This window comes from Macaca nemestrina, chromosome 4 (assembly GCF_043159975.1).
Source record: "Macaca nemestrina isolate mMacNem1 chromosome 4, mMacNem.hap1, whole genome shotgun sequence".
NCBI classification, from domain to species: Eukaryota; Metazoa; Chordata; class Mammalia; order Primates; family Cercopithecidae; genus Macaca; species Macaca nemestrina.
Window position 1 is genome coordinate 17,207,387 of NC_092128.1, and position 23,881 is coordinate 17,231,267.

General features: G+C 40.2%; 1 protein-coding gene across 1 annotated transcript; it reads right to left on the minus strand.

Moving 5' to 3' along the window:
• Nucleotides 1–10,262: 10,262 nt before the first annotated feature.
• On the minus strand, nucleotides 10,263–23,867 carry LOC105471262 (taste 2 receptor member 5). Its single transcript, XM_071094354.1, has one exon. It carries the CDS (start codon nucleotides 12,600–12,602, stop codon nucleotides 11,442–11,444), a length of 1,161 nt encoding a protein of 386 aa, XP_070950455.1. The 5' UTR covers nucleotides 12,603–23,867; the 3' UTR covers nucleotides 10,263–11,441.
• Nucleotides 23,868–23,881: the final 14 nt, after the last annotated feature.

Sequence of the window (23,881 nt, forward strand, 5' to 3'; positions counted from 1 at the left end):
AAAACTAACAATAGCCCCTTTCACTTCTGAGTCCCAGAAGTAACTCAAGGAACCTCTCTAATGTCTGGCATACTTCTCACATGACAAAAACTAGCCCCTATCTCGATCATGTTTCAAATTTTCCCAATTATAAACATGAACATCCTCCTATCTATCACAATCTGATCCATTATAGTAGGTGGCTGAGGCGGACTTAATCAAGCACAACTGCGTAAAATCATAGCCTACTCCTCAATTACTTACCTAAGTTGAATAACATAAGTAATAATTTGTAACCCAAACGTTATCATTCTAAACCTGATTATTTAACTACTACATTTCTAGCACTCAACCTGAGTATAAGCACAACCCTGTCACCATCTCGCACCTGAAACAAATTAACATGGTTAACACCTATAATTCCACTAATTTTACTATCCCTAGGAGGTTTACCCCCATTAACAGGATTTCTGCTTAAATGAACCATCATTCAAGAATTTACAAAAATCAAGTCTTATTACCCCTGCCATCATAACTATCATAACTCTACTCAACCTGTACTTTTACATATGCCTAATTTATTCCATCTCAGTAACAATACTCCCCACATCTAATAATATGAAAATAAAACGACAATTCGAAAATACAAAAACTACATTTCTCTTCCCCCCACTTATCTTTTCTACCCTCCTCTTACCTATCTCTCCATTGATACTGACTATAACTTAGAAATTTAGGTTACATAAGACCAAGAACCTTCAAAGCCCTTAGTAAGTAAATTGTATTTAACTTCTGTAACAGACCTAAGGACTGCAAGACTCTATTCTGCATCAATTGAATGCAAATCAACCATTTTGATTAAGCTAAGCTCTTGCTAGATTGGTGGAATTCAAACCCCCGAAAATTTAGTTAACAGCTAAACACTCTAATCAACTGGCTTTAATCTACTTCTCCTGCCATTGCGGGCAGAAAGGCAGGAGAAGCCCCGGCAGGACTGAAGCTGCTCCTTTGAATTTGCAATTCAATGTGACAAACCACCTCGGGGCTGGTAAAAAGAGGCCTTGACCTCTGTCTTTAGATTTACAGTCTAATGCTTACTCAGCCATTTCACCTTTTTTCCCATTAGGCTCATCAATCGTTTGTTGTTTTCAACAAACACTCTACCTGCTATTCGGCGCATGAGCGGGGATAGTGGGCACCGCCCTAAGCCTTCTCATTCGAGCAGAATTAGGCCAATCAGGAACTCTGCTAGGAGATGATCAGATATACAATGTTATTGTTACCGCCCACGCATTCGTCATAATCTTTATGGTAATACCAATCATAACTGGGGGTTTCGGCAACTGACTAGTCCCTCTGATAATTGGTGCACCCGATATGGCGTTCCCCCGAATAAATAATATAAGCTTCTAACTTCTCCCTTCTTCCCCCTTTCCTACTCCTACTTGCATCATCAATAGTAGAAGCCGGCGCGGGAACCGGCTGAACAGTATATCCCCACCTTAGCAGGAAGCCTAACACACGCAGGAACCTCTGTGCATCTAACCATTTTGTCTCTCCACCTAGCAGGCGTTTCTTCTGTTTTAGGGGCCATTAATTTTATTACCACAATTATTAATATAAAACCTCCCCAGCCATATCCCAGTATCAAAACACCCGTTTTCGTGTGACCAGTCCTCATTACGGCAATCCTTTTACTCCTTTCTCTCCCAGTCCTAGCCGCCAGCATTACCATACTATTAATTGACTGTAGCCTCAACACTACTTTTTTGGTCCTGCTGGTGGGGGTGACCCTATCTTATATCAACATTTATTCTGATTATTTGGTCAGAAAGAATCAACAATCTTGCATTACTTGAGAAAATCCCACGTGTTTGCAGTGTATGTTGCTGGATTCAGTTTGCTAGTATTCTGCTGAGGATTTTTGCGTCTGTATTCATAAGAGATATTGGTCTGTATTACAATGTCTCTAGTTTTGTTATCAAGGTAAAACTGGCCTCATTGAATGAGTTGGGAAGCCTTCCTTCCTATTCTATTTTTTGGAGGAGTGTGCCAAAAATTAGTATTAATCCTGTAAATGTTTGGTAGACTTGACCAGTGAAGCCATCTGGTCCTGGACTTTTCTTTGCAGGAAGTTTTTGTCTTTTAAATTAAAACTCCAGTATATTTTTGAAGGTCTATTCAGAACTCCTGTTTCTTTTTTATTCAATTTTGGTAGTCTGTGAATCATATGGCTTTTATTCTTTATTATGTTCCTGGAGCAAATGGTGTTTATATAGTCTTAATGGTAAGCCATCCCTGCTTTCCTGGGATAAACAACATCATGATGTCTAATTGTTTCTACTAACTGTTGAATTCTGGTTTTAAATAATTTAATTATTTTTATTTTAAACATTTACTTCTATATTTATATGTTAAGCGGGCCTGTGCTTTTCATTTTTTGTTTCTTTCTGTCTGGTTTTGGCAAAGTTATACTGACCTCAGAGTAAAGCTTAAAGAGTATCCGCCCTTTTTTTTTTTTCCTATTCTCTGGAAGTTTGTTTAATATTAAGTTACAGTTTGGTAAAATTTGCCTGCAAAAATGCCTAAGCTTGTTTTCTATGTGAAAATATTTTAACTACTACTGTTTCAATCAATTAAATTAAATAAGTAGCTGGATTCTTATTCCTGAATCAGTTTTGGTAAATTGTATTTTTCTAGAAATTTGCAATTTCATCTAAGTTTTCAAATTTACTGAAGCAAAGTTATGTATAGTATTTTTTAAATATTTTAATATTTTCTGTATCTGTAGCTAAGGACCATTCTGCATTCATATTATTTAGCTTCTCTCTTTTATTCCAAACTTATTTTATCAGTGGTTTCTTAGTCTGCTCAGGATGCCATAACAAAATACCATAAACTGGGTAGCTTATAAACAACATAAATGTATTTCTCACAGTTTTAGAAGCTGCAAAGTCCAAGATCTAGGCACCAGCAGATTCAGTGTCTGGCGAGGGCCCACTTCCTTGTGGATAGACAGCCATCTTTTTCCTAAGGGCAAAGGAGCTCTCTAGGGCCTCTTTTATAAGGGCACTGTATTAGTCTGTTTTCACGCTGCTGATACAGACATACCCGAGACTGGGCAATTTACAAAAGAAAGAGCTTTAATTGACTTACAGTTCCAAGTGGCTGGGGCAGCCTCACAATCAAGGTGGAAGGCAGGAGGAGCAAGTCACATCTTACCTGGATGGCAGCAAGCAAAGAGAGGAGGACTTGTGCAGTGGAACACCCCCCCCCCTTTTTATAACCATCAGATCTCATGAGACTTATTCACTGTCACGAGAACAGCATGGGAAAGACCCGCCCCCATGATTCAATTACCTCCCACTCATAACACATGGGAATTCAAGATGAGATTTGGGTGGGGACGCAGCCAAACCATATCAGGCACTAATCCCATTCATCAAGGCTCTACCCTCAGGACCTAACAGCATCCCCAAAATCCCACCTCAAAATACCATCACATTGAGGATTAGGTTTCAATATACAAATTTTGGGGGGACACAAACATTCAGTCTATACCAAATGAGTTTTCTACTTCATTACTCTTTTCAAAGAACAAACTTTTGGTTTTTTCATATATATCAGTCAGAAAAACAACACACTTGAAACAAATGAAGAAAATTTCATAAATAATTTGTAAGTGCTTGGGAAGGATTAAAGGAATCAAAATCATTTGAAATTTTATTTATATTTTCCATTGATTTCTTCCATATCTTTATTATCTCGTTCCCTCTAGTCCTTAGTCCAAGGACATTGAAAATTAACTTTTCAGTTTGAAATTTTGCAGATCACCCATGTTCTGCCCTGAACCCCCAATTTATTTTATCAATCCTATTCAGTTTAGCATTTAGAATGCTTCCAATTTTTCATAACTGTGCAATGAACATCTTTGTAAAAGCAAGTTTACATAGATCTTTAATAGAGATATATTTACAAAGTATAACTGCTATATCAAGATATATACATACGTGTTAAAATATGCTGCCAAATTGTCCCTCAGAATATTATACCAATTAGCGCATCCATCTTCAATGTATAAGAATATCCTTTCCCTGTATTCTCAATAAAACTATTATCTTTCATTTTTTAATCTTTGCTACCTGGATAAACACAAATGGTATTACAAAAAAATCACATTTTTATGACTAGTGAGAAATAACAATGTGTTTATAAACCATTTATATTGATTCATTTTTTTAATTGCTTCCAAAGCCTTTCTCGTTTTTGTGTTGGAATGTTATGGTTCTTTTTAATAATTTTGTAATAATTAATAATAACTTCTTCTGGTTATGTATGCTTAGTTGCAATTTTTTCCTCCATTTATCCATTGCTATTTAAATTTATATGCGTGCTGTTTGTGACATAAAGAAGTTTTAATTTTTTATGTGATCATATATGTTAATAATTTTTGGATGATTTTTGTCCTCTATAGCATAATTAGAAATTTCTTTCATTCCCCAATAATTTATTCATCTATATTTTCTTTGAGCTTTTTATGGTTTCATTGCTTACACTTTATTCTTTAATCTACCTCAAATTTAGTAAAGACAATGTGAAGTAAAAATCTAATTTTACTGTATCCTAAATGGTTAGCCACTTGTTTCAGCAGCATTTATTGAATAATCCTTTTTGAAAAGAAGACCACATTTATCATCTGCTAAATTTACATATTTATCTAGTGTTTCAATTCTATTTTCTTTATCTTTTGATTATTCTTTGCAAGTGCAAATATTTAAAATTATTTCTTCTAAATCCTGTCATTTCTGACAATATGAATGAACCTGAGGACATTACGCTAAATGAAATAAGCCAGGCACAGAAAGACAAACACCTCATGATCTCATTTACATGTGGAATCTAAACAATCAAACTCATAGAAGCGGAGTGTGGGATGATAGTTATCAGAGGCTGGGGGGTGGATGGAATCAAGAGATGTTGATCAAAGACTAGAATGTTACAGTTAAGTTATGCAAGTGGAATAAATAAGTATTTAAGGTGATAGATATATTAATTAGCTTGATTCAATCATTCCACACTATATACATACAACATCACGATCACTGTGTACCCCGTAATTTACATTATTATAATTTGTCAAAAGTATAAATAATTTTTCCTAAATAGTAGTACAATAATAATATTAAGGATAAAAAATTATATCCATTATTATATACCAGGTACTCTTGTAAGCCCTTTACATCTATTAATTCATTTAATCTTCATGACAACCTGTGAGGTATATACAGGCCTTCCTTCATAAAGTGATATATATGTTCTTGTAAAACTTTAAATTCTTCAACATCATACACAAAATATGAGTTTATTTGGGGGTAGGACAGAATAAGGTTGGAAAAGACTATTGAAAACCGATGTAACTTTGTAACCAGAGCACTAACTGAAATAAAAAGAAAGCTGATAAAAATCCTAGAATGATGTATCTCTATAGTCTTTGCACTCAATATCTGTCAGTCAATCATTCACAGCCTTTATACTCGGTTTCATGTTTCTTTCAATAGATCTTTGAGGGAATTAATTTTTAGACATTAATTTTATTACAATTAAAAATCTGAACCAGTGTAGGATGACTATAGTTAACAATAATGTATTATATTGTTTCACATAGCTAGGAGGATATTGAATGTTCCCAACACAAAGAAATGATCAATGTTTGAGATGACAGATGTGCTCAGATCCCCTGATGTGATCACAATACATTAGGTGGATCAAAACATCACTAGGTACCCCATGAATATACACAATTACTATTTGTCAACTAAAAAAGGTAAAATTCAAAAATCTGGACCAGAGTACAACTGTATCTATCAATACACTTTTTAAAACACAGGAGGAATGTTTTTGCTGCTATTTAATCTTCACTCAGTTTCACCAAAAACTCAACAGGTATGTAGAATGTGGAAGTCCTGAAAGCCACTCCAATAGCTTCCACTAAAGGAGATCACTGCAGCAAAGTTTTCAGCTTCTTTCTTAAGATGCTCATATATTGCTAAGGCTTTCTCTTTAATTGGGAGAAAGTTTATCCTGTTGGTTTCTTTCTTTTTTTTTTTTTTTCTTTTTTGAGACAGTGTCTCGTTCTGTAGCCCAGACTGGAGTGCAGTGGTGCGATCTCCGCTCACTGCAAGCTCCACCTGCTGGGTTCACGCCATTCTCCTGCCTCAGCCTCCCGAGTAGCTGGGACTACAGACACCTGCCACTACGCCCAGCTAATTTTTTGTATTTTTAGTAGAGTCGGGGTTTCACCGTGTTAGCCAGGATGGTCTCCATCTCCTGACCTTATGGTCCGCCCACCTCAGCCTCCCAAAGTGCTGGGATTACAGGCATGAGCCACTGCACCCAGCCCCCTGTTTGTTTATTTGTAGTCAGTTGAAATGCTCAATTTTTCCTGTTTACTGCATTCTCACAAATTCTAATGCACTGGCAATTATTTGTGCTACTTTTTTCCCTCCAGAGTCATCCCCAATTCTATGCCACATTGACTCTTTTAATTCATTTGTGAGTATTGACATCACAATCTCTCCAAATCCTTTAGTTTCAGGATTTTCTTTGATTGTTCAAATATTTCAGAATTTGCTTACTAACCTTATGATAATCAACCACTGAGCCTCCACTGACATTTTTAGAATTAACTCTCCATTTGTAATTAATATAAAATATGTTGCTAGCCAGGAAAATATTTCTAAACTTCTCTTCTTGGTGTTACTTGAAAATAAGAACAAAATATTTACTAGAAAAAAATGTCATGCAAACTCTTGTTCTGTATTCTCCTGAGAAATGTCAATCTGATTCTTGATCTGTTCTTTCAAAATTTTATAAATTTCTTTTGACTTCAATATTCTTAAATCTCTACAATGTGTTTAAGTGTGATGAATTCCTCCCACTTTATCTGTCTTCTTTGACACCCTTTGAGTCCTTTTTGTCTGTCTTTTTTCATCATTAACTTAATTCAATTCTTGGTCGTTAATTCTTCAAATATTTCATTCCTTGTGCTCATTTTTTCCATGTCCTTCTGGGGTTCCAGTCATACCTGTGAGGGTCCTTTTATTGCTGTGTGCCATTTTGCTTTGCTTTTAAATTTCCCATCTCTTTATTACTTCGCCATATCTCCTGTGAGAGTTCTAGAGTTGGCCTTCCAGTGCATCAGTTCCACACCAGGAGCTGTACCCATTCCGCTGCTTAATTCAATGGCGGAATAATTTATGTCGCCTAATTTAAAAATGCATATTTCAGAAGCCAAAGGGAAACCAGGCTTTTCCTCACCCCAGGGCCTGTTAGCTAGGGCAGGCCTGTGATCTAGAATCAGCCAGCCAAAAATCCCACCCAGGATGGCTCAAAGAGACACAGTCTCAGAAGCCGTGGCAGTGTCAAGGACACAATGCTGACAGCGGAACCGGAGAGGCGGTGCCGGCATCAGTCCCTGTAGTGTGACTTGATTGTGTTCTTGTTTATTTAACCCCTCTTGGTTCCCATTCTGGGGTGGATCCTCCAGCCTTCTCCTTGGTTCTATAATCTAGCCAATTTCCTTTCAATAGTGTATTTTTTCCTGAAGTCATATGAAGTTGGACTATGTTGTTCATAACTGATACCATAGGTGACAGAAGTCGGGATATGGGAGAAGTGCAGGACAGGTGAAGCACTAATTTCTTCCTCCTACATAGTTGGGACTCTGTGGATACTGTCATAAGGCATGGTTCAAAAAAGCAGGGTAGAAAATATATTACTTACAATTGTAAAAGTAATGACTGTTAGAACGACAAAATAAAACTAATCAAATTTAGGAGAGGAAAATGGATCAGGGGTAAAATGAGATAGTCCCCAAACCTGATGAATGAGACTCAAAGGTTACAATTTAAAGCTGATAAGACAAGTAAGAGAACCAAAATCTTACTACTTAGAGTCATAAAAAATAACCAATAAAAGAACTAACACAAGTGATAAGATACAATTATATCCAGTCTGTGGGACTAATAATGGAAGGTGGGAGGGAAAAACGTTGCTGTTCATTTTCTATCTTTCTATCGTTTTCAAATCATTTTTAGCCATGCTCATATATCACATTTTTAACATTTCACATCTCTCAGCTACACCACCACAGAGCATATCACATAATTAAATGTAAGGCCATTAATATCTACACACACACACACACACACACACACACGGATCCAGCTGCAACTCTAAGAATGCAAATTACAAAAGATTCAATTACATAAGAATCAATTCAAGAGTATATATTTGCCTTCAAATTTGTTTTCTTTGCTAAAACACAAAGCAGTCTCATACCCATCGTAAGGTAAATTGTGTACAGAAAAAGAAGGAAATCAAATCCCAAAAGGTGATGTGGAAAATGCAATAATTTTTTCTGCTTTATTGAGGAATGATTGACAAAAAGGGTATATATCTATAGTACATAACGTGTTTTGACATATGTATACACTGTGAAATGATTACCACAATCAAGTTAACATATCCACCACCTCACAATTATCTTTGTTGTTGTTGTTAGCGAAAACATTTAGCATCTACTCTCTCGCAAATTTCAAGTATATAATATGGTTCTATTAACTATAGTCACTATGCTGTACATTAGATCTTCAGAGCTTATTCATTCTGCCTAACAGAAACTGTACCCTTTGATAAACATCTCCTCATTTCCCCCATGCTCCCAGCCCCTGGCAACCACCATCCTACTCTGTGCTTCTGTGAGTTTGGCTTTTTGAAATTCCACACATCTGTGAGATCTTACAGTATTTGTCTTTCTGTATGTGGCTTTTTTCAGTTAGCATAATGATCCTCCAGGTTCATCCACATTTTTTCAAATGACAGGATTTCCTTCTTTTTTAAAGCCGAATAATATTCCATTTTGTGTGTGTATATACATATATACACATACATATGTACACCACATTTTCTTTATCTGTTCAAATGTTAAAATGTGATATTTGAGCATGGCTAAAAACTATTTGAACAGTACAGAAAAGTAGAAATGAAACAGATACACATACATGTATACACGATATTTTCCTCATCTGTTCATTTGTTGATGGACACTTAGGTTGATTCCATACCTTGTCACTAAGAAAAGCAGATCATAAACTTTGATCTGTTGTGATTTTAGATCTTAGATCCCATCAATACCAAATTTGAAAGATTAGTTGCTTATTGCCTGTGTGTAAAAATACTCATAAACTTGAGGGAAGTTCCACAGGCTAATCCTAGTTTGAAGTCTTGTAAGTATGAACAATGAGATACTTAGGATTTACTGGAAAGAGTACAAGACTCGGAGTCAAAAAATTTGGGTCTGCCCCATCTGCATTATTTACAAGTTCATGATCTTGGGCAAATCATCACTCCAGCCTGAGTTGTGTCACCTGTGATTTGGGGATAAAATTGCTAACTGCATAGGATTGCTATTAAAATCAAATGAGATAATGGACTATACATGAGATTGTCTGGTAAAATGTAAAGCCCAATACAAATGTTAAATACTATTGTCACTATTACAACTGGTCACAAAGGACATCTGTAAAAAAAGTAGAAATGGCATAATGAAAATTCATCCTAATAAAAAAAATATAACCAAGCAGAAGCACCTTTATTTTTAAAAGGAATGAATATGATCCTTCCCAGGACACAAAATATGGTACTTGACCTCACACAGTTCACAGTGGCAGTGGAACCACTCTCCCGCTGCGTGATGACTGATATCCACACGTGCCCAGCATGTACCTCGATTCTCAGTTTCAGGTAAGAAAAAGATAGGTTTGAGAGAATATATTAATGAATAGATTTTCACTTCCTTGATCATAGGAAGTGAAAAAAAAAAGTTTAAGAACATCAAGTGTTGTTCTTTGGATTTCAGATCCCCTGGAACTGAAACAAAGAAGGCTAGAAAGAAGGTAGAGAAAGAGGGGCGTAGAAGAGTCTATAGAAAGAGGCATGGGGGCCGGGCGCGGTGGCTCAAGCCTGTAATCCCAGCACTTTGGGAGGCCGAGATAGGCGGATCACGAGGTCAGGAGATCGAGACCATCCTGGCTAACACGGTGAAACCCCGTCTCTACTAAGAAATACAAAAAATAGCCGGGCGAGGTGGCAGCGCCTGTAGTCCCAGCTACTCGGGAGGCTGAGGCCGGAGAATGGCGTGAACCCGGGAGGCGGAGCTTGCAGTGAGTTGAGATCCGGCCACTGCACTCCAGCCTGGGCTACAGAGCGAGACTCCGTCTCAAAAAAAAAAAAAAAAAGAAAGAGGCATGGGGTTCCAAGGAGGGAAAGACAAAGCTAGCTTGTTAGGAAAGTAGTATGTTGTAAAGGAAAGAGCCCTGGACCAGGAGTAAAGAAACAGCTCTAGTCCCAGCAATGCCACAGGCTCTCTATGAAACCCTGGGCAGGCCACCGCCCCTCTCTGGGCCTCAGTTTCTTTACCGATAATACAAAGGAGGCATCGTAAAACCAGTTAGAGCAGCTACTCAATCATTTACAAAATATGTATTAAGTGTTTATGATGCGATAGGCAGTGTTCTAGTCACAGAGACATGGGAGAAAATAAAAACAGACATGGTTCCTGCTGCCATGGATCTGGCATTCTAAATGATCTCACTCCACCTCAAAGACCCGGCACACTAGAACTGACTGTAAGCTGTGGTGAGGCCACAGTAGACAGGCACAATGGCTAAATGACTGAAGAGCAGACAGCAAGAGCTCTTCAAAAGCAGTCTATTTTTTTTTTTAAGCAGAAGCAAGTGCTCCTCACCCTCATGTTGCCCCACTCCAGGTCCTGGGCCTTGGAGCTTAATACAGATCATGGCATCCAACAGACTTTTATTCTGAAAGCCAAGGTTAGGGCTCAAAGAAACTTCCAGAAATATAAAGATGTTTTGTTTTGTTTTTCAGTTAGATAATTAGACTCATTACAGCAGAGAAATGGGGACATTATTTGATACTTTTTAAAAAGCATATCTAAAATGACTAACATTAATGTACAGGTGAAATTTCATAAAAATTAATGATCACTATAATTGTTCATAATCTCTGTTTTCTATACTAGGAAAAACAAAATTTATATATGAATTATTTGCTACAGGTAGACAGAATTGTTCCTAATCTCTGTTTTCTATAATAGGAAAAACACCATTTATATATGAATTATTTGCTATACGTAGAGAGAATATAATACCTCTTTTACCAAACATGAAGCCCTACCCTTGATTTCTGTGGTACATTAAAAAAATGTACTTTGCATTGCCAAAAGAGAAATAGTATTGAGTTTTGATCTGTATTTTCTGTTGCTCATTCATTAAATTGGTGTAAAAGAAGGAAAATCTTAAAAGACATGGAAGGCAGCTCCCTTACAGACAGCTATCAAAAGAGCGTCCCAAGAGTGCCCTGACCACACTTTTCTTCCTAGATCATGGGCCCCAGCATCTCCAAGCACACACTGTCTTCCACAGGATCTTCTGACAAGTCTGCTTCACCCTAGGAATCCCCATGATCAACATGAGAGAATGAAGAGAAGGATAGGCCGCCATGAGTGTCTCCCAGATGAAGACACTGGTGAGATCAGGAGGATAAGTCTTGGAGGTGATGGAGAAGGGGCTGGCCACGATATAAACCAGGTGAAGTAAGAGGAAGCAGCCCAAGGACTTCAGGGCAGTGATGTGAGCCTTGGCCCGGGCATCCCCCCTACCAGCTAAATGGACCTTCATCTTCTTGTGGTGTGTATACAAAGAGATAATCAGCATCCCAGAGGAAACAAGAAACACCATTAAAGGCAAATAACTTCCAGAATTGAGCTGAAATACATACAGGTACTGCCAGTGTTCAAAGGGATAACGAATGCTGCTGTTTCCTTGGGGAGGATGATGGACCGTTAAGCCAACTTGGACTGTAAGTAACAAACTGATTATAAAGTAGCCCAGAAGGCACCACAGACTCAGGTTATAGGCCCTCTGCTTCAGCCACAAGTAGGCAGGGCGATCAAAGGTGGTGATCTTCTTGCAATAGAAGACACTGAGGAAGGTGGCAAACCACAAGCTGGCCTGGCTTACCAGGACCCAGAAGACATTAAGATAGCGAAGCCAACGGCTGCTCTGGAAAAGGGGAAACAAGCTTAAGTCCAAAATGATCAGCCACTGCAGGAGAAACCGGCAGCCAGCCAGACCCAGGATAATGAGGTTATATGAGGACCAGCTGAATTTTCTGATCCATTCTCTTAAACTCCAGACCACAAGGATTCCATTTCCAATTAAACCGATGAGAAATTCAATCACGGCCACCAGCATCAGCAGTCCTAGGCCAGCGCTCAGCATGACGGGGGAGGGGAGGCTCTCACTGCTCCTGGCTGAGCTCAGATCCCCCAGCAGCAATAACACACCAGGGTAAATTTGCACACCACAGAATCTGGATTTGGCCTTATCCCTCTGTAATCTGTCTTCAAGCAAGACTGAACAGCTGTGACGAGGAACAGAGAGGTTGAAAGTTATGACACGCTCTGTATTTGCATCTACATGAATGAACTCTGGGTGTAGACCCAGAGATTGCCAACAGTACCAGAGACACTGGCTCTCCATCTCAAAGGTCGTGGGCCAAAGTCTAGACACCAGGATATAATGTAGCAAGGCCCCTCAACAAGAAAGGTCAAATCAAAACATGCTCAGGTGCTATATAGTGCCAGTTATGAGCTCATATGCTATATATAAAAAAAGAAATTTTATTTTCATAAAAACAACATTGGGCCGGGCATGGTGGCTCGCACCTGTACTCCCAACACTTTGGGAGGCCAAGGTGGGTGGATCACCTGAAGCCAGGAGTTTGAGACCAGCTTGGCCAACATGGTGAAACCCCATCTCTACTAAAAATATAAAAATTATCCAGGCATGGTGGTGGCTGCCTGTAGTCCCAGCTACTCGGGAGGCTGAGGCAGGAGAATCACTTGAACCCAGGAGATGGAAACTGCAGTGAGCCGAGATTGCACCACTGCACTCCAGCCTGGGCGACAGAGCAAGACTCTATCTCAAAAAAGAAAAAAAAGAAAAAAAAGTAAGCATGCTGAGAATTCTCTATGAAGCTGTAGGCAGGCAGGCCACTGCCCCTCTCTGGGCCTCAGTTGCTCTACTAATAACTGAATGGATTGTAGGACTAGATTTCCATTCCTTCGGATTAAATTTACAGAGTGCTTATTTTGTGTCAAACTAGTGTACTAGGCACTGGGGATAGTGCCATTGTAATACACAGTCCCTGCCTCCAGGTGGCATTCATTGTACATCATCTCCACCCAGCTGCAAGACCTAGCACTCTAAAACTCTGGCTGTAGGCTATGGAGGGGCAGAGAAGGTCACGATCTTCTACTGGCCTAAAAATCTAGATGAGGCTTGAACCTGTCCAAAAGCAGGGTTTCTTTGGCGACTTTCTGATAGAGACATAGTGCCTCTCTCTGCCCACCTGCCCCAATCTAGCCTGGCAGTAGAATTTGCCACAGATCCTGGTAGCCAACTGGCATGTTTCCAGAAAGCTAGTCTGGTGTCAAAAAATCAAAGTATCCAGAAATATAAAGAAAGGTTTTTGACAGACTAGTTTACTACCAGTGTTGAGAGGCTAAACCACATGGAAAATTGAGATAATAATTTAGCTAATTCCACTAAGAAAAGTGCTTGCCTAAAAAATATCCAGCAATTAACATACAGGTTCACCTCTTTTTAAAATACATTAGTTTCAAACTATAGCTATTTTCTACTTCCTTTTATCAAAAACATAGCGTATTGGCAAGGAAAATTAGATTATCTGCAGTAATTTTTTAAAATGTGATACTTTCCATGCAAAATATGAAAACTCAGTTTTGACTTCAGTAGTTTATTAAAATGATGTGATTTGCATTGCTTATAGAGCAATAAGGTCCAGTTTCTAGCCTGTTTTTCATGTTACCCTTTCGTTTTGCTTCAAAATCAAAAAAGATATAAGAAGAATTGAGAATAAAAATTTTATTTTTCTAAAATCTAGTTATTTCTACTGTTGTCAATGATACAGTTAAGGACCTGATTAGATCCTTCTCCCAAGCCATGGCCTCTAGGGTTTCCAAACACATCTCATCTCCTACAGAATTCTCTGACAAGTCTGATTCCTCATAACCATTACAACAGAGGAAAGTGAAGTATAGACAGCCATGAGCTTTGCAGAGATGGCAAGAATGGTGAGATCAGAAGGAGATTAGAAGGTTATGGGAAAGTGGCTGGCCAAGGCAGAAACCATGTCAAAGGGGAAGTTCAGAGCAATGAGCACCTTGGCTCGAGCCTCCTCCTGACAGCTGTGTGGTCCTCCATCTTCCTGTGATGTCTATACAAAAAGACAAGTGGAGCAGAAACATCACAAATAGCAACCAGTTTCCTGCACTGGACTGCAATCTATAAAAATAACAGATTTAAAATGGGTTGCAGGATGTTGCTGTTTCCTGTTAATGGTTTTTAAAGCATCCAGCCAACAGAAGCTGAGAAATAAAAAGTGATCTTGAAAGACACTAGCAAAAACCAAAAACCCAGCCTTTTCAGCTACAAGAAGTCAGCGGGGCAAAGGTCATGATCTCCATGCAGCAGAAGCCACTGAAGAAAGTGGCAAACTGCATGTTGGCCTGGCTTACCAGGACTCAGAAGACATGAAGATAATAAAGCCAACCACTGCTCTGGGAAAGTGGAAACAGACTTACATCCAACATGATCAGCCTGAGTAGGAGAAAGTGGCTACTTACCAGAATCATGAGGATTTATAGGAACTTCTTACATTTTTTTTTTTTTTTTTGACCCATTCTCTAAAACTCCAGACATAGGGACTCCATTTCCAACCAGGCCAATGAGAAATTCAGCCACTGCAATGGGCATCAGCAATCCTAGGGCAGCAGCCAACGTGGCTGGGGAGGGGAGGGTCTCAGTGCTGAATCAGGAGATGCCCTCCTTTAGTGCTGATTAACATGTACTGCTCTTGGCTGTGTCAGAATCCCTGAGGATGGTATTAGTATCATGGCAGAGCATTTCACTTCTCACAACTCAGATTTTGTTACTGTCTGAAATCCCTTCTCTGGTAAAGATGTTACAACTGTGAACAGAAGAAACGTTCTTGAAGGTAACAATCCCTCCTTCACTTACATCTACCTGACACTGGCCTGAGATCTGAGATTAGGTACAGAGACACAATTACAGAATGGCCTTCCCAAGGAAAGAACTAAACTCCAGACAGCCTAGAGCACAGTCTCCTGAAATCCTACTTCCACCCGACCTAACTCCACAAAACCTAAGTAAGACATTCTGAGAATTTAAACAGTGGCAAATGCAAGGCAACTCATGTTACATAAAGGGAAAGCATGGGCCGGGCGCAGTGGCTCACACCTGTAATCCCAGCACTTTGGGAGGCCAAGGCAAGTGGATCACTTGGGGTTAGGAATTCGAGACCATCCTGGCCAACATGGTAAAACCCCGTCTCTACTAAAAATACAAAACTTAGCTGGGCGTGGTGGCACAGGCCTGTAGTCCCAGCTACTCAGGAGGCTGAGGCAGGAGAATTGCCTGAACCCAGGAGGTGGAGATTGCAGTGAGCCGAGATTGCACCATTGCACTCCAGCCTGGGCGACAGAGCGAGACTCCGTCTCAAAAAAAAAAAAAAAAAAAAAAAAAGGGGAAAGCATGACATTTTTCAATTATTTAACCAATATTTATTAATGACTACTATGTGCCAGTCCTCTGTTCCAAGCTCTTGGGATACAGTGGAAAGAAACAAAGTTGCTGCTCTCATGGAGCTTACGTTCTGGTGGACGAGGCAAGTAATTAATGGTTTTAATATGTTTGTAATTTGAATATATAAACATGAGAGCTATATTTACACCTATGCAAAGGCTTATTGCAATAACAATGAAAACAAATGGAAGGATAGGGTGAGGAAACAAGCAAAAACAAGGAGAAGACAGGATAAATGTCAACTGCTGAGTAACAAATTCTAGGAGAGGTGAGGCAGGAGAGAAATCTGTGAACCACGGCTGCTACTTCATCTCCACGCAGAACTGTTCAGCCTATCGGCATCCACACCAAGAGGTGCAATGAAGGGGTGTATGTGGAGAGTAACAGCCTCCGTGCCATCCACTTTACCAGAGCAACAGTATGGTTTTTACTTTTGACACAACCAAAATGTGTCTGGCATTATACTACCATGAGTCTTTGTACCAAAGTCCCTTCTATTCATGCTCCTATTCCCCACGGCTCTGAGCCCTCAGCTACTTTACCAGTACCTGAACCAAGAAAAGAAAGCTGATGAAAGATCAAGTGGGATGCAAGCATCCAAAGACACCCTCCTACGGGCAAGTTATGGCTTTACACTCAGCGTCAACAGAGCAGTCTATAATAAGAATATTAAACAAAGAACAAGCATTGGTTTCCAAAACCTGGCACTTTCACCCAAAAAATCACCCTGTCCTGCTACCACTCAGTACAGTTCCATCTTCCATCCCCTATTCTACATCTCTCTTGCAAATCTTCTGTATTCCTGTACTCAAGACTTCTTAAAATGCTTCTCAGACTTGTTCCTATTTTGCCACTAGATGGCGTCAAGGCAACGCCGCTGTAGAAGATGTGGCCGTAAACCTTAATGAGCTGAATTAGTTCAGATAGTCAGAAACGGAACAGATCAAGCACGTTTTTAATAAGCATGTGTAACAAGAACACAATTTATAAATGTACACAAATTCACAGTCTTGCCAGCCTCCTTCCTCACAAACATGAAGAAGAGGAGTCTTGCTCACCAGTCATTGTGGCCTTTTTGGTGCTGCAATTTAGGCGTTCGGAGACAGGAGGAAGCACAAACTACACCGTGGAGGGTGCTGTGTGCAGCAAAGACCACAATTCTGAGGAACAAGACGACCAGTATCGGCAACGTTGCTCAGGGCAGGGAAGTGAATAGAGTAAAAGCGGGCTAGTGAGGAGACTGCAGATGAGAGAGCGGGAGCCTGCCCTGTCCTGTCCTGTCCTATCCGACGGAGTCTCCCTCTGTCTGGAGTGCAGTGGTGCGATCTCGGCTCACTGCAAGCTCCGCCTCCCGGGTTCACGCCATTCTCCTGCCTCAGCCTCCCGAGTAGCTGGGACTACAGGCGCCCGCCACCACGCCCGGCTAATTTTCTGTATTTTTAGTAGAAACGGGGTTTCACCGTGTTATCCAGGATAGTCTCGATCTCCTGACCTCGTGATCCACCCGCCTCAGCCTCCCAGAGCGCTGGGATTACAGGTGTGAGCTACCCCGCCCGGCCCGGGGAGTTATTTTTGTGTGCTTTTATGAATACGAAATTTGGAGGGCTGAGAATTTTTAACTATAGCAGGCAAAATGTGGGGAACCCTCCAGGAGGTGCAGCATAATTTCCCTCCCTCTGAGTTTGTACTGGACATAATGACTTGCTCCCAACGAACAAAGTGTGGAAATGGGGGAAAAAATCGTAACTTTACAATGTTCCTGGCAGACACCACCTTCACCAAGTGATCAAGGTTAACGTCACCAGTGACCAGTCATGTTGATATCACAGAACTCCTAACGTGATGAGTAGGGCACTTTACCTCAGTCTGAGAAAAATATCAGACAAACCCAAATGGAGGGACGTTCTACAAAATGCCTGAATAGTCATCTTTAAAACTGGCAGGGTAATTTTAAAAAGAGCTGAGAAACCGACACAGACTAGAGATACTAAATGCAACCGTACCATGGTGATGGTAAGCTATAAATATTAGCAGAAACTGGGTGAGGATGATGTTTGAACTCTCTGTACTCATTCTGCAACTTTTCTATAAAATATTATAAAATACAATGAAATAAAAACATTTTCAAAATTGAAATAAAACTCAGATATAATAATTACATTTTTAGCATTGAGAATCACATTTTTAGCATTTAGCAATGAGAATTGTGCATATCCAGAAGACACTGAGGTGTTCCCATAACATTGCAAGATCATGCTAAGGAAAAGGTCAAGCAGCACAGACTACAGACAGGGCTTTCTGAGTGTCTGCCCATCCAAGGCAAAGACTTCACATGTTCAGGCTAGTACGGGCCCTCAATGGGACACAGGCCTCAAGACTAGCTTTCTGTTACATGTATTAATCACTTGTGGCCATGCAGAGAAAGGCAATGCGTTTTGAAGTCAGGCAGATTTGGGGGTGCTCCCAACTCAACCAGTTAGCAGCTAGGTCCTTAGACAAGCCAATTAACCCCTCTGAGCTTCAGTTGCCCCTCTATAAAAATGATAATGTTTACTTCACAGGGCTATTGTGATGATAAAACAAATTACCTAGCCTGTTGCTTCCCAAATAGTCTAATTAGTGTTATTTTTCTTTCCTTCCCTGGTGATTTCTCTCCCTAACTACTACTTTCAATAAAGTCAGAGAACACCTGAAGTCTGTTATTCACAGTATGCAAATCCAGGATGAACTGAGCTACTGATTCTAGACACAGGTGTCCAGTTCTGAATAATTCCAGAATGTCTGGAAAGCATGTATAAAGAGGAGAGATTGATTAATCCAGGCCTTTAAAACACAGGAAGTCAAAGATGTAAAGGGGTAGGTGGGAGTTAGGAGAGGTCTTTTCTGAGTAATATCAATGTTTAGCTATTTCTTCTCTTGAGATACCTGGAGTTCAGATCATAACCATAGTCATTGTCGCATCTGTGAAAGCAGCAAAATCAAGACAAATAATTTTTCCATATTTAAAATAGGTCAGAAATGTTATCAGACCAATCAAGTATGCACCTGTGTTTAGATATCTCATTTGCAAGCTAGCTGTGCACACACCCAGTCATTTGCCCAGAGCTCCTGACTCCTTCCTACTGACCGAAGGCAGAGTTGCAGTCACCCCATTTCCCAGAGGCCATATATCCACATAGACATAACACAGTGGACAATCATAACATGGTGAAGTGATGTTGACCTCACACCTCCACCAGGCATGGGGAGGAGGGTATACAGACTGCACCTCTCCTCCTGCTATTGACCTTACCCTCATGTCTCCCGTTTCCTCTCCTCTTCTCCCACCCCCATTAACCCATATCACTCTCTTGTTAATTTCTATGCCAGGCAAATTCTTACACAAACATGGAATTTCTTTTCACACTATTTTCCTCATGGAGTAAAACTGGCCTTGGGGTCTTCTCTTAGAGGGGGAAATAAATGTATATCTGTGCCTTTCCTTAGACCACAATATTCAAAACCCTAGGGACTTTTGTCAAATTCCACTTCCCCCTTCCACTCCCACATTCAGAAGGAATGAAAACAGGGTATATAAAATGTGAAAAATAAAAATTCCCAACAGACTCTGACATACTTCTCACCCTCCTGGCTCTCTTTGAGAACCAGTGAACTAGACTAGATAATCCATTTCCAGTTTTAACTTGTAAAAAAAAATTATATTATTGGAAAATTTATTTTAAATGCCTTCAGTAAGCTTCAATTTCACCTGAAGACTGTAGCTTTTGATGCTACCTTAAAAGTTACATTACATTCAAGCTTTAAAAGACCCCTTTCTAGTAATCTTTTCTTTTTTTTTAACAATTGAAAATGGTTCATCAACAGAATGCTAGTAACAATTATCAAGGAAACCCAAAGCCAGACATGTTTAGAAATGTTTAAATGAAATTTAAGCGATATAAAGAAGCTTTTAAAATCCCTGAAATTTTTGAGGGGAGGTTCCAAGATGACCAAATAGGAACAGCTCCAGTTTACAGCTCCCAGCGTGAGCAACGCAGAAGACAGGTGCTTTCTGCATTTCCAACTGAGGTACCGGGTTCATCTCACTGGGGCTTGTCAGACAGTGGGTGCAGGACAGGGGTTGCAGCCCACGGACCGTGAGCCAAAGCAGGGCAGGGCATCACCTCACCCGGGGAGCACAAGGGGTCGGGGAATTCCCTTTCCTAGCCAAGGGAAGGCTTGACAGACGGTACCTGGAAAATTGGGTCACTCCCAACCTAATACTGCGCTTTTCCAATGGTCTTAGCAAACGGCACACCAGGAGATTATATCCCGCACCTGGCTCGGAGGGTCCCATGCCCACAGAGCCTTGCTCACTGCTAGCACAGCAGTCTGAGATCGAACTGCAAGGCAGCGGCAAGGCTGGGGGAGGGGCGCCTGCCATTGCTGAGGCCTGAGTAGGTAAACAAAGAGGCTAGGAAGCTGGAACTGGGTGGAGCCCACCACAGCTCAAGAAGGCCCGCCTGCCTTTGCAGGCTTCACCTCTGGGGGCAGGGCACAGCTGAACAAAAGGCAGCAGAAACTTCTGCAGACTTAAACGTCCCTGTCTGATAGCTTTGAAGAGAGTAGTAGTTCTCCCAGCATGGAGTTTGAGATCTGTGAACGGACAGACTGCCTCCTCAAGTGGGTCCCTGACCCCCAAGAAGCCTAACTTGGAGGCACCTCCCAGTAGGGGCCAACTGACACCTCATATGGCCGGGTGCCCTTCTGAGATGAAGCTTCCAGAGGAACGATCAGGCAGCAACATTTCCCGTTCTGCAATATTTGCAGTTCTGCAGCCTCCTTTTGTGATACCCAGGCAAACAGGGTTTGGAGTGGACCTCCAGCAAACTCCAACAGACCTGCAGCTGAGGGTCCTGACTGTTAGAAGGAAAACTAACAAACAGAAAGGGCATCCACACCAAAACCCCATTTGTATGTCACCATCATCAAAGACCAAAGGTAGATAAAACCACAAAGATGGGGAGAAACTAGAGCAGAAAAGCTGAAAATTCTAAAAATCGGAGTGTCTCTTCTCCCACAAAGGATTGCAGCTCCTTGCCAGCAATGGAACAAAGCTGGATGGAGAATGATTTTGACAAGTTGAGAGAAGAAGGCTTCAGAAGATCGGTCATAACAAACTTCTCCGACCTAAAGGAGGATATTCAAACCCATTGCAAAGAAGCTAAAAACCTTGAAAAAAGATTAGACGAATGGCTAACTAGAATAACCAGTGTAGAGAAGTCCTTACATGACCTGATGGAGCTGAAAACCATGGCACAAGAACTACATGATGAATACACAAGCTTCAGTAACTGATTCGATCAACTGGAAGAAAGGCCTTCAGTGACTGAAGATCAAATGAAGCGAGAAGAGAAGTTTAGAGAAAAAAGAGTAAAAAGAAATGAACAAAACCTCCAAGAAATATGGGACTATGTGAAAAGATGGGACTATGTGAAAAGATCAAATCTACGTCTGATTGGTGTACCTGAAAGTGACAGGGAGAATGGAACCAAGTTGGAAAACACTCTGCAGGATATTATCCAGGAGAACTTCCCAAACCTAGCAAGGCAGGCCAACACTCAAATTCAGGAAATAGAGAGAATGCCACAAAGATTATCCTCGAGAAGAGCAACTCCAAGGCATAATTGTCAGATTCAGCAAAGTTGAAATGAAGGAAAAATTGTTAAGGGCAGCCAGAGAGAAAGGTCAGGTTACACACAAAGGGAAGCCCATCAGACTAACAGTGGATCTCTCGGCAGAAACTCTACAAGCCAGAAGACAGTGGGGGCCAATATTCAACATTCATAAAGAAAAGAATTTTCAACCCAGAATTTCATATCCAGCCAAACTAAGTTTCATAAGTGAAGGAGAAATAAAATCCTTTACAGATAAGCAAATGCTGAGAGATTTTGTCACCACCAGGACTGCCCTACAAGAGCTCCTGAAGGAAGCAAGAAACATGGAAAGGAACAACTGGTACCAGCGACTGCAAAAATATGCCAAAATGTAAAGACCATCGATGCTAGGAAGAAACTGCATAAACTAACAAGCAAAATAACCAGCTAACCTCATAATGACAGGATAAAGTTTGCACACAAAATATTAACCTTAACTGTAAATGAACTAAACACTCCAATGAAAAGACACAGACTGGCAAATTGGATAAAGACTCAAGACCCATCAGTGTGCTGTACTCAGGAGACCCATCTCATGTGCAGAGACACACATAGGCTCAAAATAAAGGGATGGAGGAAGATCTACCAAGCAAATGGAAAACAAAAAAAAGCAGGGGTTGCAATCCTAGTCTCTGATAAAACAGACTTTAAACCAACAAGGATCAAAAGAGACAAAAAAAGGCCATTACATAATGATAAAGGGATCAATTCAACAAGAAGAGCTAACTATCCTAAATATAAATGCATCCAATACAGGAGCACCCAGATTCATAAAGCAAGTCCTTAGAGACTTACAAAGAGACTTAGACTCCCCCACAATAATAATGGGAGACTTTAACACCCCACTGTCAACATTAGACAGATCCACAAGACAGAAAGTTAACAAGGATATCCAGGAATTGAACTCACCTCTGCACCAAGTAGACCTAATAGACACCTACAGATCTCTCCACCCCAAATCAACAGAATATATATTCTTCTCAGCACCACATCTCACTTATTACAAAATTGACCACATAGTTGGAAGTAAAGCACTCCTCAGCAAATGTAAAAGAACAGAAATTATAACAAACTGTCTCTCAGAACACAGTGCAATCAAACTAGAACTCAGGACGAAGAAACTCAATCAAAACCACTCAACTACATGGAAACCGAACAACCTGCTCCTGAGTGACTACTGAGTACATAATGAAATGAAGGCAGAAATAAAGATGTTCTTTGAAATCAATGAAAACAAAGATACAACATACCAGAATCTCTGGGACACATTTAAAGCAGTGTGTAGAGGGAAACTGATAGCACTAAATGCCCACAAGAGAGCCAAATCATGAGTGAACTCCCATTCACAATTGCTTCAAAGAAAATAAAATACTTAGGAATCCAACTTATAAGGGATGTGAAGGACCTCTTCAAGGAGAATTACAAACCACTGCTTAATGAAATAAAAGAGGACACAAACAAATGGAAGAACATTCCATGCTCATGGATAGGAAGAATCAATATCGTGAAAATGGCCATACTGCCCAAGGTAATTTATAGAATCAATGCCATCCCCATTAAGCTACCAATGACTTTCTTCACAGAATTGGAAAAAAACTACTTTAAAGTTCATATGGAACAATAAAAGAGCACGCATTGCCAAGACAACCCTAAGCCAAAAGAACAAAGCTGGAGGCATCATGCTACCTGACTTCAAACTATACTACAAAGCTACAGTAACCAAAACAGCATGGTACTGGTACCAAAACAGAGATATAGACCAATGGAACAGAACAGAGCCCTCAGAAATAATACCATACATCTACAACCATCTGATCTTTGACAAACCTGACAAAAACAAGAAATGGGGAAAGGATTCCCTATTTAATAAATGATGCTGGGAAAACTGGCTAGCCATATGGAGAAAGCTGAAAGTGGATCCCTTCCTTACACCTTATACAAAAATTAACTCAAGATGGATTAAAGACTTAAATGTAAGACATAAAATCATAAAAACCCTAGGAGAAAACGTAGGCAATACCATTCAGACATAGGCATGGGCAAGGACTTCATGTCTAAAACACCAAAAGCAATGTCAACAAAAGCCAAAATTGAGAAATGGGATCTAATTAAACTAAAGAGCTTCTGCACAGCAAAAGAAACTACCATCAGAGTGAACAGGCAACCTACAGAATGGGAGAAACTTTTTGCAATCTACCCATCTGACAAAGGGCTAATATCCAGAATCTACAAAGAACTCAAACAAATTTACAAGAAAAAAACAAACAGCCCCATCAAAAAGTGGGCAAAGGATATGAACAGACACTTCTCAAAAGAAGACATTTATGCAGCCAACAGACACATGAAAAAATGCTCATCATCACTGGCCATCAGAGAAATGCAAATCAAAACCACAATGAGATACCATCTCACACCAGTTAGAATGGCGATCATTAA

Excerpts from the sequence above, each read along its gene's own strand:
- LOC105471262 (XM_071094354.1), bottom strand. The coding sequence starts at position 12,602 with ATGGAGAGCCAGTGTCTCTGGTACTGTTGGCAATCTCTGGGTCTACAC.